Consider the following 17501-nt stretch of genomic DNA (forward strand, 5'->3'; position numbering starts at 1 on the left):
AGTGTATTATTAGACCAAAGTGTCACGCGAGCGTCGCTTGCGTAGGCACATAATGTAGCTGAGAGTTTTCTATCTTTTTTAAGCAAGTTGGGTCGGTTCCGTGTAGGGATGGTAACGGGTCTGTTTTGTTGGGTTTTGCTAGAACGGATTTAACTTGAAATCCGACTTGTTAAATTTGATCTGAATCCGAAATCAATATCGAGTGCAAAATGACTCCCACCCCCGGTCCCGACGGGGACCCAAACCTGACGGGGCAACCTGGAACCCGACAATGTGACGGCGACGGGTCGGAGCGGGGCGGGGCGGAGTGGGGTGGGGCGGGGCGGGAGCAGACGCTGGGTGAGTGGGGTTTCGGATTTCAGGTGACATTCACGGGTGAAAAAACAGATTCAAACCTGAACCTGACTCGAGTTAAGGTCCCGACCCGACCTAATAGCTTCGCGGATTTTTTTTACAGCCGAACCCTCCCCTGTCGGGTCTGAAACCCGCGGGGACCCGACCCGACGAGAAAAATTGCCACCCTTAGTTCCGTGTCGTTTAAAATTTAAATAATATATTCACTTTTGATATCCACCATCATCTACTAACTTCCTCATCTCTAAGACTTATTTTACTAATAAAAATAAATAAAAAATTATGAGAAGAATTAGCTAATAATATATTTATGTTTTATTGGATCCTATCTGAAATCAAGCTACGATATCTCTCCTGATGTAATCGTTCTATGGAGCTCGTATGATGTATCCACATCTCTATACTTTAAGTTTATATTTGCTGTTACCATGTCATATATTTATATTTTTGTTACAACACACGAATATTAAACTAGTTGATTTTAGTGTACGGCTGCTAAATTGTTTACTTTTATATCTATTCGCATCTTGATACTTTATAGCGTGTTTAATAATATATGCTATATGTTTCAAATAGACGAAGTGCGCCTTAAAAAACCGATCAAGTGTAAACTATAATTCATGTTGTGATTAAATCTGATTTATAACTTGATATCTTCTTATAGCTGATACATAAAGACACTCTTAATCATTTTCAAAGAAGAATTAATGGTACGAACGATTATCCGTTTAGTTTTGACGTCGTATAACGTTCAATGGCAATATACGAGTGCACAATATTTTCTGCGTCGCTTAGACTTGTTGTGATCAGCCAAGGTATACGCCTTCTCGATTGAATTGTGTACTTCCACTCTCCTGATTCCTGAAGATTTCAATGTACGCCTTCAGAGTAATCTAACGTATTCGTACTTGTACGCGTTTCGTTGGACATTTGTGGGCGCTGCTTGCTTCTCTATTATTCTCAAACCCCTTTGCCGCCGCCGCCGCCGCCAGTCTCGCTCTCCGGCGAAGAGAGTGGTTGCCGGAGGCGGTCATGGAGGAGTACAGCGGGGGAGACCTCCTGAGCGAGGCGATGGACTCAGGGGCGCGCGCGCAGGCGCGTGTGGTGGTGGTGGAGGACTGCGTGGAGGCGCCCGCCGCCTTCGTCCTCCACCTCCTCCTCAAGCGAGCGCTCGCCGGCGGCGGCGCTGCTGCCTTCCTCGCCCTCGCGCAGCCCTTTGCCCACTACGACCGCGTCCTTCGCAAGATGGTAAGCGCCCCAGCCCCATACTCCCGAACGGCATTTCCTCGAACACATTCTGTGCGACTGTGCCTACCGGCTTGCTTGCCTAAGGTGCCTAGCTCTAGCTGCCTCTACAACACTAGCTAACAAATTGTGTGTGTTAACTGCATACTGCATCTATTGTTCCAGAAACTTAGCGGTATTTCTTCGTCATGCCCCAATGAGTATTGATTAATTAGGGACTAGATGACCCAAATTAGTAGGATCAAGTATGGGATTCAGACACATGAAGCTATTCAATCAGGTATTGCTGGTGCGTCAAGCATGGAGGCTTATTCAAAAGCCAGACAGCCTTTGTGCGAGGGTGTTAAAGGCATGTTATTATCCGAATGGCCGTTTGGGTGATACTGTATTCACAGGGAATGCCTCACCCACATGGCACGCCATTGAACACGGCTTAGAACTCTTGAAGCAAGAGCTGATTTGGCGTGTAGGTAGTGGACATTTGATCAGGGTTGGAGAGATCATTGGATTCCAAGGAATACCTCATGCAGGGTAATTAGCAAACAAAGAATTGCAGAATTAAGCGTGTTTCGGCATTCCTGGATGTGAATGGTGCTTGGGATATATAGAAACTCAATCAAACCTTCTTGCCGATGGATGTGAAGGACATTGTAAAAATCAAAACTTCATGTAGAGGTGCTGATGATTTTTTAGCTTGGCACCCAAAGAAAATTGATCTGTTCACAGTGCGGATCGCATACAGACTAGCAGCGGATATTAAGAGGCAAGATGATGGGGGCAAGGTTGCTATCTCACAACTGGATGGTTGCAACCCATTGTGGAATCACATCTGGAAGTTTCATGTTCTGCAGAAGGTACGCATCTTTGCTTGGAAAGCTGCTACCAATAGTCTGGCTACTCAGGATAATAAATGCCGCCATCGTCTTGAGCTAGATGATACTTGTTGTGTTTGCGGAACAGAAAAAGAGGATATCTACCATGCTCTATGCCGCTGCCCAAACGCTCAAGCCCTATGGAATACCATGCGCCACGTATGGCGTTTGTCGTCGGTCGAGGAGTTGCGAGTCACAGGTACGCATGGTTGTTAATTCTATTAGATAACATTTCTCGGACTGATCGCATGATGCTGCTTATGTTGTTATGGCGTGTTTGGCATGTGCGGAATGAGGTGGTGCACCATAAACCGGCGCCACCGGTGGATATAGCCAAAATGTCTCTATTAGATCATGATTGTGATTTTGGTGATTAATGATAATATAGTCAATGAGACTAATATGTTTGTGAAGAATATATTTTAATAGGTCTCATGGATGCAATACATGAAAAAGGCACCGCAGCCGGGACAAAGTTTGGTCGAATTAAAGAAGTTTTAGGAAGATTTGTTTCACCGGATGGTCCGGTGCTTTGGGTGTTGAACTTACCGGAGCATATTTGACAAAAGAGGAGAGAGGCTTGAAGACCTCACTGGAAGGTCCGGTGATTAGCAAGTGTGCTCACTAGAGCAATTCTTCTAGAGAAGTGTGCCGTGCTGAAGAATGAAGGCTAAGCCTCATCGGATAGTCTGATGATCAAAACATGGCAACACTAGAGTGTTTTTGTCCAGAAGGTAGAATGTAACAAATGACCGGATAGTCCGGTGATCAGAGGAAGATACACACCGAAGTATTTCCACCAGAGAAGATTGCAGTCATGGAAGATCGAAGATCAACATGCCGGAAGGTCCGGTGATGAAGCAAGGCTACACCGGAAAATACACCGAACAATAAATAGTGCAAAGGGGTAGAATGAAGTTCAAGGCATTGTATAGTCCAGTGATGAAGTGATGTGCACCGGATGCTAACACCGGAGTAATTTACACAGAGAAGAAGGAAATGCTCAGATGTCTCAGGATAACTCACTAGATAGTTCGGTAATGGAGACGAAGTATACATCAGAGTGTCTGGTGTTCACTGAGACTTGAGTAGGGTTTTAACGGCTAGTTTGTGAGAGTGTACTCACCGGATGATCCGGTGTTAGTACTATTGTTCTCACCAGATCATCCGGTGTTAACAACTTTTCTGAGTTGTTGAGTTAACGGCTAGTGCGCGGGTTTGAGGTTATAAATACCTCTTCATTCAGTCATTTGATGGTGTGACATACTGCTAGAGTCTAGAAAAAGTTCATACACACTTTAGAAGACATTCAAGTCACCAAAATACTTAAAGTGATTATCTAAGACAATTAAGCACAAGATTAGATAGTGTTTAGTGCTTATAGGCCTAGAGTGAGTTGTAGCTAGGTGCTGCAGCTTGAAGAAGGGATCAAGGAGTGATCCTAGCTTGTACCGAGTGGTACGTCGGCCAGTGGCGGAGCCAGCGGAGGCTCGAGGGGGGTGCTGATCTCCTTCATCCAAACAAGTTCTAAACAAGGGGTACTGATCCTCTACTTCTTCTTCCATCTCCTCCTACATCACCTTCTCTCCCTAAAGAAGCTATATGAGAAGTTGTAAGCTAGCAGGGGGTGCTGCAGCACGCCCAGCACCCCCCTGGATCCGCCCCTGACGTCGGGATCTTAGGCTTTGGTGGCTTAAGCTTATTGATCTTCCGACTTGGTACGGAGCGGCGGTAAGACACGTGTACAGGAATGCGGAGACCCTTGCCTTAGTGGCTCAAGCTCCGAAGTGATCACGGCGGTAAGGGATTGGAAGAGAGGCTAGTGGTGAGACTTTGCCTTAGTAGCTTGGTGGCTTATTCAGATGGAGGTCTTGTCGTTGTAACTTGATACCTCAAGAGCCGTGACCGGGTGCTAACTGTGAGTATATCCTTTGTAAAGCTCCAACGTGAACTAGGGGTGACATTCATACCATCGATACCACAGAATAAATATTCTTGTGTCGAGTTTGCTCTCTTTACCTTATTTACATTTTCGTATTTACATTCTTGCAATTTACCTTTTTAAATAGATTGCAAGCGCTTTGATCGGTAGAGTAGACACACTAGATAAACCTAGAGCACATCTACATAGAATTTAATATAGTTTTATCTTATGTAGTTTTTGGAGCCGAATAGATTTTAAGTGTCCTAATTCACCCCCTCCCCTAGGACGTCACTGATCCCCTTCAGTGGAGGCTTCCTGGCGCTTCTTGGAAAGCTATGTCCAATCCTTGTTATTGATCAAGCAGGATCCAAATCTTGATGTGGCAAAAGACAAGTAAATCACTTGGTTTTCTTTGATGACATACAGAAACAATGATGTGGCACTACTTCGATATCCCCAGTGCCCAAACTTTGGTCACGCCCTCCTCCTGGTTGGCATAAACTAAACGTCGATGATTCTTTTGCCCTACAGGATGTGTGTGGTGGTAGTGGGAGGGGGGCATTGGTATAATGTTGTGAGACAACTAAGAAAAAGGAATAGTCACTGCATGCAAATGAATACCGCATTGTTCAGATGCTCTGGAGGCTGAACTAGTGGCATACAAGGAGGGTATTGAGGTTGCGTTCCAATATACATCAACACCAATAATTGTGGAAATTGATTGTACCACTGTTATTCATCTAGCTACAACTCGAGAAGAAGACCGTTCAACCTTTGCCCACGTGGTCAGGGAGGTAAAACTTCTGTTCACCGAACAAAGGATACTGGAGATCAAAAAAGTCGACCGAAGCTAGAACATAGTTAGTCACGAGTTAGCAAATCACTCTCGTATCCATGGCATCTCTGGGACTTGGACAGGGCAGGAGGAGAATGCCGTTATTCGTCTAACTCATGACGATTATATATCTTCTGGTTTCAATTAATATATCCTTTTCCATGCCAAAAAAAAAGTTGATTGGGCTGTTGGAAAATGAGTCTTAAGCTCTTGTTAGTATGCTATTGGTTGGATGTTGAATCAGGCGTCTCACACCAACCTTGAAAAGTTATAATTATTTCCGTACTATGTGCTTTGATGTGTATATGATCCTCACGGCTTTCAGAATTGTACAAAGGTTGTTTTTCGGTATTAACAGAACGAGCTACATTTATTCCATCTTAAATCGTGCCCGATGGTGTTTGAAACCAGTGCTAGACTGTATAGTTTCTGGTTTCTATATTATTTCTCTTCATTTGCTAGCAGCAATAGCTCATCTACTAGCTGAGACACACTATTTAGACAACCAGCGAGGCCAGAAGCAGGAATGGACAGTCTTTATATAAGTCAAATAAAATGTACTAGTTTTAATTTGGATCCGCAAGATGAAGTCTGGGTTAGTGTTTCCATGGCATTAGCTCCCTGATCAGTACAAATTTCTAGAAACCTTGATTTGGTCGCTTTATTGCAATATGCATGCTGGATTCCTGTGCCACTTGAAATATTCACCACCACCATGATTTTTTTTCTTCGGAAATTTGCCAGGGCTGTAACCTTTCTCTGCATAGGAAGAGCGAGAGGCTTCATTTCTTTGAATTGCAAGCATTCCCAGGCAAGCAGTCATTTGACTACCTTGTGTTGCTTGGAGAAGATGTTGTATAATTACTAATTAGTGAGACGCCATTTTGTTTGCTTCTTCGCTGCAGGTGGAGCAAGGGATGACACCATTGCCAACAGCTTTATTCGGCTATACAGTGAAATTCAAAGAGTAGTGGAGGTACACAGGACAGGAGAAATTCCAGGCCAGTTCACCATCGTTATCGACGATGTCTCACTTTTGGAAGTTGCTGCCCATGGTTCCGTAGATGATGTGTTCGACTTCTTGCATTATTGTGTCACTCTTGCATCTGAGATGGTAAAAGATTGTCCAATCAAACACTGCCAGTACCATTGCTAACTGTTACCTTGTTTTCGTGTTCATTACACTTTGTTTATGCCTTGGCAGAATTGCTCGCTGGTGATCCTGATCCACGAGGATATATATGCAAGCGAGGAGAGCATGGGTCTCCTCTTACATCTGCGCTACATCGCAGATCTCGTGATTAAAGCGGCACCTCTGAGCACTGGCTTGGCTGCTGATGTTCATGGACAGGTTAGGCTCTTGATCCTGATCTCCTAAGCTTGCACGTGCCAATCTTATTCTTAGGGTTGGCAACTTTCGCTTTACCCTGACGTAAACGAATGAATGTTTCCAACAGTTGTCGGTGGTGAACAAGGGCATGTTTAGCGAGCAAAGGCCAAAAGCGCAGAGAGTTTGGAACTTCCATTTTAAAGTGAAGGAAAACGGTGCTGACTTCTTCTATCCAGGGAGCAGACATTAGGATTTGGTAAGCCTTGGAGAAATAAATTTGGTCATGTACTTGCTGCTGCAAGGGACCGGTCAGTCGGTCACAGAGGGTACCGGGGGTTGTAACTTGTGTATTCCGTCTGTAAACCCACCCTGTATTTCAGAAAAACTGTCAATTTCTTTCGCAAATTGATTCCGTTCGGGACATCAGAACTCAGGAAGCATTCAGTACAGCAAGTTTATTGAGTTAGATCTATCATAAGACGCGAGGGGCTGGTTAGCATCACAAAATATGCAGCCACCTTATTGCCGAAACTACGTAGAGTTGTCATGGCCAAGTCGCAGATAAAGCAAATATATATCGACTCGAAAAGAAAATACAATGTTGAAATGAACGGCTGAACCACCCAATTATGCCACATCGATCTAGAGATTTGACATGCATGATCCAATGACTGTTGCTGCTGGTTTGCTCATTATGACTCTTGACCAAGTATATCTGTGCAAGAGAACTGAAGATCACGACATCGAACACAGCACAACCTATGGCCATTATGCAGCTGACTCCATAGCACTTGGATGTTCATGTGGGCAACTAGAGAATAATAATAACTGGAGTTCTTATTTATTGATCACTCTAATATGGGAAGGAACCAATGAGCTGCTATTAGCAATGGAAAGAAACTTCCTAATTCTCTGATGTGTCGACGCAGACTGTGTTGGATTAGAAGGGCTGTGTCATCTGTCTGCTTCTTGGCCAGCCTGCTCGTCTTGTCCAGATTGTCGCACAAATTGCCCACGGACCCTTGGACGCTGCTCAGCCAGCCTCTTTCTGCTTTGATAGCGCACCTGAAAATAGGCGGACAAGGCCATCAGAAAGATAACAGTCCAATGCAAACTATATTCAGGCAGGCAGTCAGCAAAGATAATTTTTTAAAAATAAGAAAAATGAAAGGACGCCAAGAATTAGTAAAATGATGCAACTACTACCTTGTTTAAAAAAATGGACATTCTGAATTACTCCTAATAGTTACTTATTCATCTCTGCATTTCAATGCTGCTATATATTAAAATTAGGCCCTTATATACTTGCAAGTAACATAAGTGTTTCTCTTTTTCTCCTTCAAAAGTAGAGATTAATAATAGTCAATTTTATCCATTCTTGTTATATTTATTCAACCATTTGGATAGCATTCTAGTCGATCTCACCATACTGAGTGCAATTAACAGGGCCCTTTAACTCAGCAACCTATTACTATTTTAGGAATCACTGCCACAGCCGGCATGTAACTGAAAACAGGCTACCTTTTTACCGAAGTTCCGATCTTTCCGCTTCAGTCTGAATTTGTTCAATGCAGCTTCTCGTTGGGGAAACCGATTCTGATACATGTCATTACCACTGCCGCTCCCACTTCCATTGCCACCTCCGGCCCCATTTTTTTCCATAATACCATTGACACTCTCCATGTTTGGTCTTGCAATATTGGGAGCAGCGCAGCTTCCATTATGACTACCTGAGATTGCCCCGTTCACACTGTAGTTTGCAGCATGACCTTCAACATGAGGATCAAACACATTGGATGATCCACACTGGGCATCTGATGATCCACGCTCAATTGATGGCTGTTGCTGTGCCATAACATGGAGGTAATAATGGATGTGATGATGATGCTGTACACAGCTTTCTGGTGCCTCTGTTGGGTGGCCCACTTTCACTGCATTGGCAACTCCTTCATCAGCTTTGTCTTTCCCGACCACATTAGCTGGTGATGTTTGGTGCTGTACAGGATGGAATGTTGAGGTATGCTGGGTAGATTTAACAGCTGGTGGTGACGTCACTCTCTCCCTGTTCACAGAAGGCTTTGCGATGACATTCTTTGTACTGGAGCCCATGTCATTGTTATTGCTACTCCCATTGGAACCCTGCTTTATTGGAGCAGCATCTGAGTTTGACTTCATCTTGCAGGTAGAGTCTGTTTTCACTGCCTCAGAACTGTTATCTTGTGGTGAACTGCTTTCCCCAAATCTTGTTCCACCTTGATTGGAAGCCACAGATGTATGGTACCTTGCAAAATAAGAAACAGTTAGCATGCAACTTACTGTTGTGTTCATAACCTAGTAATGACACTGATATTATGTTTTGCACCTGGTGAATGCTGAAAGATCTGATCTTCTCAGAATATTTCGTTCATCATGGAATTCAGTTGCAGCTCCAGTTGTTTTCAATCTCTTCAAACCCAACTCATTGGATGCCATGTCAATATGAGAATCACGATTTTTATCATTCCCATCGGGAATCTCGGAAGGGCAACCAGGTGCATCTGTGATTCTTACTGCCTGTTGGGCTTCTGAGTTTCTGACTATTGAGCTAATCAAATCAGCAGTTTGAATATTTGGTTCGGTCAGCATGTTTGTACCATCATTTTCTACCATTACTTTCTTTTTAGATTTGCTTTGGACCATGCGAGTCTCATGTCTTTTGTCTGTTGGATTAACAGACATATCATTGAGAGAAGATTGATACTCTAGACTTGCATTCCCAGGAGCGCCTATTTCCAAGTATTTTCCCATGGATTCGTCTGTAAAAAAAAACATGGAGTTTGGTGAGTGAGACAATAGTGTGAAGAGGTTTACTTTCTTCTATACAATGAATGTTGTGGAGCATACAATACCATTATTTTCTTTTTGTTTCTTGCTGTTCCTTTTGTTTGCAGTTGGTAACCACTTGTTGCTGCATATCTCTGATTTGGGATGAATAACTTGTGCACATGTACTATCAGGTGGATCAGCTAGTTGACCTGGAGACATAGCTTGTGGGCTGTCAATCTCCACAGCACGCTTTGTCCATGAACTCTGCATTTTAAAACAGATTGTTGACATCATAATACATTGACATAAAAATCCTACACACAGAGAAAGTGATCACAAAATATATTATTTTTTCCAAGAAAGAAAGGTTACAGCCAAGCAAGTAGTACCATGAGTAGATTTCAATGCAAGGGGTAAATAACTTGATTTCCCTAGTTTAATTGTGGCATTTGTTAGCTGGTTATGTAATATTGTATATCCAGATATTTCACAGAACAAATAGCCTTTATGACCTAATTTGAGGTGATATGAATTTTGTTGTAAGTAGTATCCCAGTACTAGCCTGTATTTTATTTTACATATATCGCCGCCATATTCCCATACACATCTAACTACAAATGTAAGAGGGATAAAGAACTATCAAGAAGTAATGAACGATCTCATACTTGAGTGCCACTGCCATTATCACTACCATCCCTAGCATTGAGTCCAATACTGAAGTCATCGTCGTTGTCGTTGTCGTCTTCATCATCATCATGATTGCTGTCACTGTTGTTCTCATACTCGTCACCAGCCTTTGGTTTGGCACACTTTTGTGTCTGGATGCCACTTTCGCTTCCACTGCCACTAGACTGAGTTCCAAAAAGGAAAATTTAACTCAGAGTAATCACAAAAGAAACCCAGATAAAGAAGTAGAATCATATAAACTAATAGCTTACACTGTGGCATCGCCTCCATACATGCTGCCAAAGATTCTTAAGCTCATTCTTACGTAGTGGCTTTACTAAGAAGTCAACTGCTCCCTTTGACAAACATTTGAATACCATACCCATAGAGTCATTTGAAGACATCACTGCATACAAACCACATCAGTGTAGCAGCTAAAAGTATTTAGACTAAATAATTAACAAGACAAAATTTCATAGTGTATTAGAGGAGCTGAGGAAAGCTACTTACTAATCACAGGAATGTCCTTGCAGATTTTGTGACTTGTGATCTTACTAAGCAGACCGATACCAGATAGACAAGGCATGAAAACCTCCGTCAATACAAGGTCAATGTTGTTTTGCATATCTTCAAGATGTTGCCATGCATGTAAACCATTTTCAGCAGGGATAACTGAAAGGGAATGAGATGAAGTTGCCGTCAATACACTAAAATAACTGAAATTCTCTTTGTGTTGAGCAATGTGGATAACTGAAAGCTTCCACTGCTAATGATTAACAACCAAATATAACTCAAATAGGAAATAGAGCATCGAATAAATCAATAAAACATACTGGCCAGATTAACAAATACATCAAGGATACCACAGGGCACCCACTGTAGGGGAGCGCGACAGGTCATCTGGCGTAGTATGTGAGCAGCGTACACCTAATGCACTATGGGACCACATTAGGTGATACATCACTTCTCAAGCTTGCCGCAGGCCCGCAGCGGGAGAGTGGGCTATTTTCGAAATAATAGTAAGAGGGAGCCATTTCCGTCCGAACAAGCAATGAGGGCGCTAGATGAGTCAAATGCAATGCTTGTTGTACCTATTGGGACATTCCCGTGCATAAACCCTCCATTATCGAGATAGACCAGGCCAACCACAGTACGTCAATACCACACCCATCAACTCATACACCAAGACAGTTATATTCAACACTGGGCACCTTCTTCGTCTAAAAGAAAATTATGTGTCAACTAGTTATTAGCTATGGAATATGAAATAACATTTTTCTAAATTTATCTTGGTGCAATGGTGACTTTTGAGCCATGGTCGATTTTGGAAGTGTCATTCAAAATCATACTTGCTTTTTCACATTGCCCAAAGCATTCTATACAAGCATAAACAACTGACATGATTAATGGCAACTCTTTCAGTCTAAGGGTTAGAAATTCCATATTAATCTAATAAAAAAAGGGGGAAATCCACGTAATTCTCTCATCGATCAAGAATATAGAAGAGATGATCTACACTGCTTACATTACTATGCCAGATTATAGCATTGTAGATTAACTAGATGTAAGATATCACAACCATCACAGTTGCATGAGAAACACAAAGTTTCAGATGCAGATATCTTAATTATATATCAAATATAAACATGGGTATATAGCCGTGCAATCAGACTGGGCAGTTCTGTGAGTTTCTTATAACAAACAATGCCAATTTTCCATCCTATAAAATTTGTGAGATACGAGATTGCCACACAGCTAGTTCGAGTCAAATGTAAATCCAAGCTGGAATTGGAGAAAAAAAAAAGAAACAAAAATCAAATTATTCACTCCCAAGTCTCAACTAGAAGATATAGAACCAAGTATGTCACCAATTTAGCCAAATGAAATTAGCGTTGCCATTTGCAGGGCATACCTTCATAGCAGCACTTACGGAGCAGGGCACTGACCACCTGACGAGTAGAGTCATCATCCTCCACCAGCAAGACTCTCAGTGTCTTCACAGGGAGGAACCTCTCCCACCGGATGGTCCGTCCTTGCTGCTCCTTCTGCTCATCCAGTTGCTGCGCAACTGGTGGCAGACCGTCGCCATTGGGCAAGTCCTCTTGCTTTACCCTCAATTCCTCCGCATCTGCCTCGAACCCATGGCCATTCTCTACTGCGCCATTCCCGATCCCCCTTACATCCTTGCGGGAAGGCCCGTCCGTGCCAGCTTGGCAGGCGCTATCCATCAGCCGGATTCGAAGAGAGAGAGAACAACGGTGGTGTATGCAACTAGAGACAGTACACAAATGGTGGCGCGCATCCTACGTCGGCGTCAGAAATGCATATACTGCATCCAACTACTGGAATCTGCACACAAACATACTGGAATCAAAGGCCAATCTACCTAAGAGATGCTCCGAATAACCTACTATTCTTCGGTAATTGTCAGAGAGGACTACTTTGAGCCGAGCTGTAAGAAATGCTTCTTAAGCCATGCGCTCCGCAATGCCTAAAGTCAGGTGTTCTTAATCCCCAGTCCTGAAAAGCATCAAACAGCTCGTAAGAATTAAAGAAACCCCTCCCCCTGCCCACAAAAAAATAGAACTAAAAAAACTTCATCAGATTGAAACCGAATTCGCAAAGTGAAACAAACAGCACACTTCGAACTTACCTCAACTCGAGGAAACGGCAGCGCCTCGCGCCGCTCTTCCCGTCCCGGACTTCACGATATCCGCCGGATGCGAACCCTGCCGTACAAACAACCTCCGAAAACCAGCTAAATTCGAAGACAAAAAAAACTCAAAATTATCTATACAGAACTGAGCTCCGGAGCTAGCTCTCGATAGTCAAAGCCAAGGGCACCTTGGGGAGGGAACTCAGGACGCGGAGGCGGGGGCCTTCGGCGACGGGCAGTGGCACGGGCGTGCTTTTCGGCACCCGGCTGCGTGGATGCTACGAGGAGGTGAGGCCGCGAAGCGGGTCCAAATGGCGGAGGCGACGCGGTGCGGCGGGCTGGCTCCTGGCTGATGGCGAGCGAGGAGGCGGAGATAGATAACGGGGAGGCAGGGGAGGAGTCCGCCGTGACGTGGAGCAAGTGGAGGTGGGGAGGGGGTGGGGGCGGGGCCCGCGCCCCGGCCGAGATCCGACGAGATCAAAAGCCGCGCGCTCCCTGCGTCCCCCCGGCTCCGCAGATCGCCCCCGGCCACGTGGACCGCCCCGCGCCCGCCCGGGACGCTGGAGGGTGGGGTCGCAGGAATCGCTCGGGCCCGCACGTCGGTGGGTTTGGGTGGGTCTCTGGTGCTGGAAGTGGGCCTGCGCTCCGGAGGGAAAGATCGTCACGGCAGGGTTTAACGGCGTTTAGGTGGGACCCGGAGAGCGATTTGTGAGCTAGAGCACTCCATTTCGCATGCTTTGTTTCGCCGGCGTGCTCCAGTTCTGTGAAGCGGGAGGTGATTAAAGTTAGCATTTTTTTTCTGCGGAGATTAAAGTTAGGGTTTGAATAGCCAGCCGTCAGCTATTCACTACACTAATTGCAGCTTGCTTTTGAATATTCTATGGCCTTGTTTTCCATTCATTTATAATTAGCTTTTCCCGGAACAAGTCGTACCTGAAAGTTCAAAACAATTTATGAATTTGTTGGTTGGCTGTGAATTTGTGACCACTCGTACATGTGGCCAGCACTCATTGGTTCGAACGGAGGGTACGCTTTGGATTGAAATCATTTTCCTTTTCTCTTTGTTTTAGCTGACGTTGGCGACGGCAATCGGCACCCGGCATGTGGCTAGAATGTTCTAGAGCCTGGAAGGTGCTTCTAATGGGTTGAATAGGCTTTGGAGAGGACGCTAATGAGCTATTTGTCTAAGGTTAAACTAATCTCCAACGACAGCGACCGTGTACAAATAACTACAAGGAATCGTCATTGTAGTGTTCTTCTAGAGCATATCGGCATATAGTACTCGGCAACGTAGCTCTGTGCTAAACGACGCTTATTTCAAGCAACCAATCTGTTCAAAACACGAGTCAATAAGTAAAACGCTCTGTGTGGCAAAACTAGGCTGAATCTTGGAGGAGAGGCTTTAGCCAAACCTTAGCCCGTTGCTGTCCACCATCACATCCCCTCGTTGCCCACTAGTGACTGGCTAAGCGGTGTCCCATCTTTCTTTTTTTTACTTCTTCTCCTTCTTCCTCTTTCTCTCCTTCTCTCCTTCGACCTCCACACATTGCTCCTTGCGCCGGTATTTTTACCGGTGATGGTGACGGTGCTCCCACGTGGCATCTCATCTTCCTGCTCATCCTTGCCCTCTCGCAGGCGAGGCGGCATGACTGCTCCTCTTGCTCTGGCTGGACGTCGACATGCGCGACATGGCACTGCAATGTCTTTGCTCCAGTTGGACGTTGAAGGGCATGGTGTGGCACTAAGGTGGTAGTTCCATGCAAGCCTGCCTTGGCGGCCACCGGATTTGCGGCCATCCTCCTCTTTGCGGGGTGCTTTGCCATGTCACCGCTCATATCTAGATTTGGACCAGCTCGCAGTGGCACTTGTCGCCGAAGGTGTGCGGTCCTGCGGGGCGCCACTTTGCAGTGCGATTGGTTGGTGCCCAGCAGATGGCTGGGTGACTAATGAAATGGTCGTTGCTAGTGCGGTGATGCTTCTTCCTCTTCTCATATAGCTTACCCAGCCCTTGCATCAGCTCCTCCCCTTGCAGATCAGTCTCTTCCCACGGTCTGGCCTGTGGGGAGCTATGCAACTTGGCTGGCTTCATGGGCTGCGCGGGTGCAAGGTGCCGGGGGTAGCATCGTTGATGGCACGACAACTCCAAGCGTGTGTGGTGGCAATCATGTGGGATGCGAGAACTTCAAGCAAAAGCCTTGCCTAGCATTTTGCCGGTGCCAATGACGACGACACCCTCGGGCGCCACTCCCCTCCCTGGAGACATCGTTGTTGTGCTTTTAGGGATTCTCCAGGTGAAAACTCAATTATGGTCTTTCAAACGGGTGATAGCGATGTCTTCGATGTCGTGTCCTCCTTGGAGGCCCTTCCCTGCATTTGGTGGCCACGGACTTTGGGTCCAACTTTGATCAGTTTAGCGGCGACAATGGTCACAATATGTCTAGTTTAGCTAGGTAGTTGGTTGGATGCGACGGTTAGGGATGGCAGTTTTCCCCGTCGGGTCGGGTCTCCACAGGTTTCAGACCCAACAAGGGCGGGTTTAATGAAAAAATGCCCCCGTGGGACCGTAAGGTCAAGGCCTCGACCTAAACCGGGTCCAGGTCTATGTTTTCACCCCGCAGATGCCACATGAAACCCTAAAACTCTGTGGGCCAAAGTGCGAAATCCTTTACAGCCTAGCCGATTCTGCCAGCCCCTTCTGGCCATGTCATGTGCACTGTCCACGCCACCCAACCAGGAGCCTCACCTCCCTCTGCTACTGTTCTCCCTCTCTCTCTCCTTTATCTCTTCCCATCAGAGCTCTTGCACCTATCTCTAAGTCTCCAGCTTCTTCTTCTTGTTGCTCTCTCTACTCATCTCATTTTTCTCCCTGAGCTCACCACCGAGCACCAGCTGAGCCATAGCCGAGCACCCTAAACAAGCATGCCATCAAGGAGGGAGATGAGATCGACATCACCCTATTGCCTAGAGCTGCCAAAGTGGATGGCGAGGAGCTCTGCATCTCTCCAGGCCACCCCTCCACGCCTTTCCTGCAGCCATGCTCGAGCTCGGAGTCGACGTCCCCAACACCAACCGCCGTACCCTATTGACCTCGCCTCTTGCTACCGCTTGGATCCCCTGGGGAAAACCACTTGGATCCTTTATGGGGAGGTTTCTGTGCTTGATTTCCATATCTTCACGTTCAAATCCAACGTGATTTGCTTTTGCTTTCCTTCTTCTCTGGCGAGATTTCCATGTAGGCACATATGTGGAGCTAGCTTTCCTTTGGTGGACACGGATTCGACGCGATTTGGATTGGCCACGGTGAGGGGAAAGGAAGGAGCAGTGGGAGGTAGAAGACAGGGTCGCAGTGTGGGACTGTGGGTCCAGGCGATAGTGAGAGGGACTAAGGGAGGGATAGAGGGGCATGGGGGCGAGCAGGTTGGCCGTTGGCGCGCAGGCGGGCTCGACATGCGAGTGCAGTGCTGAAAGTGCATCTAGACCCCCTATATGGGTTTTGAATAATTAATGACAAACAATTAAGGGACCAATGTGTTTATTGAAGTTATGAAGAAGTTTTAGTCTCATTGGAGAAATTAAACGACGTTGGCGTCCCTCAAAAAGAAAAGAGAAGCGGCATGAAGTTACTCATTAGGTTTAATTTTTTTTATTCTCAAACTTGAGTTTAGGAATGTTGTACTGTCAAGAGGGATGCGTTTAGGTTGACTTGAAGAGGTCTCAGTGCTCAAATAACTTTTAGACCAAATATGAGAGACACGATCACCCCCACGGACACCGAAAAAATCTTAGTGTTTGTTTGCATTCGGAGTGTCCGGGCTAACTCGGAGTCTCCGAGTTATCGGAACCTCCGGGTAAAGCTCTGGCCAGGGGTGCTCGGGTAGAACTAAGTACTGACTCTAGAGTTTCCGAGTTGACCCGGATACTCTAGATTATGGTCAATGGCCCAAAGTCTTCGGGTTAGACTCCGAATCAAACTCTCTGTTTGGACTTGAGTGGCCAATCCGGAGTCTTCGGGTTGATCCGAATACTTCGGTTATGGGAATGTTTGGACCCTTCAGATAGGGCTCCAGACAGAGGTCTTTGTGGTGCTTTTGAATGCCAACCCGGATACTCCGGGACTTTGGGTGAACCCGGATACTCTTGGTCTGTACAAAAACAACTATAATGGATAGTTTTAGGGAGCTAGGTTTAAATACCCCCTTCCCTCTTTCATCCAATGCTGCTGAACCAACTCGAGACAAAATACTTTATAGTCTCTTTAGAGCCCACACACTCCTCTAGTGCATTAACTCTAGCAAGGATTTGAGAGTTTTGGTTTGGAAAGTGAGATTGAGTGCTAATGAGCTTAAATCCATCTTTTGAGCACTTGAGTTCATCGTCAAGACGTCGACTCGCATTTGTTACTCTTGGAGCTTCGCATTTGTTACTCTTGGAGCTTCGAGCTCCTAGACAGTTAGGCGTCACCCAGAGAGCACACAAGCTTATAAAGTGCCCCGGGAAGTTTGTGAATGTCATCCTCGCCTCCGCAAGGGAAGAGGAAGGTTGAGTAAGCCCCGAGCTCGATCTTTGTGGTCGTTCGGTGAGGATAAGGGTTGAGAGAGATCCGGCTCTTTGTGAGTACCTCAACAGAGACGTAGGATTATTGGATCCAAACTTCAGGAAACAAATACTTGTCTTCTTCACTTTCTTGCACACTTTCTTGTTCTAGTTGATCTTTTGGGCAATTTTCCCTAATCTACTTGTTTGTGAGTTTGTGACCGCATGTGGTTGTTAAAAAGAAGCTCATACATTAATTGAATCATGTGGTAACCTATAGA

General features: G+C 45.4%; 2 protein-coding genes across 3 annotated transcripts; one reads left to right on the forward strand and one right to left on the reverse strand.

The window, feature by feature from the left end:
- The first annotated feature begins 1272 nt into the window (after positions 1-1272).
- LOC133912229 (elongator complex protein 6) lies at positions 1273-6993 on the forward strand. Of its 2 annotated transcripts, XM_062354865.1 has the most exons (6): positions 1709-2453; positions 2560-2670; positions 5975-6041; positions 6136-6344; positions 6435-6581; positions 6688-6993. In XM_062354865.1, the coding sequence occupies exons 1-6, from the start codon at positions 2232-2234 to the stop codon at positions 6808-6810; spliced, it is 879 nt and encodes a 292-aa protein (XP_062210849.1). In that variant the 5' UTR covers positions 1709-2231; the 3' UTR covers positions 6811-6993. The 2 variants fall into 2 exon arrangements, with proteins under 2 accessions (XP_062210851.1, XP_062210849.1); XM_062354867.1 differs by lacking the exons at positions 1709-2453; positions 2560-2670 and adding an exon at positions 1273-1602.
- A 227-nt stretch (positions 6994-7220) lies between these two features.
- On the reverse strand, positions 7221-13069 carry LOC133912228 (two-component response regulator-like PRR73). Its single transcript, XM_062354864.1, has 11 exons — positions 12876-13069; positions 12685-12789; positions 12473-12551; positions 11944-12380; positions 10542-10703; positions 10304-10437; positions 10031-10216; positions 9449-9629; positions 8923-9355; positions 8082-8841; positions 7221-7625 (listed from the first exon to the last, which is right to left on the reverse strand). The coding sequence occupies exons 4-11, from the start codon at positions 12257-12259 to the stop codon at positions 7515-7517; spliced, it is 2283 nt and encodes a 760-aa protein (XP_062210848.1). The 5' UTR covers positions 12260-12380; positions 12473-12551; positions 12685-12789; positions 12876-13069; the 3' UTR covers positions 7221-7514.
- Between the last annotated feature and the right edge of the window lie 4432 nt (positions 13070-17501).

This window comes from Phragmites australis, chromosome 3, assembly GCF_958298935.1.
Source record: "Phragmites australis chromosome 3, lpPhrAust1.1, whole genome shotgun sequence".
NCBI lineage: Eukaryota > Viridiplantae > Streptophyta > Magnoliopsida > Poales > Poaceae > Phragmites > Phragmites australis.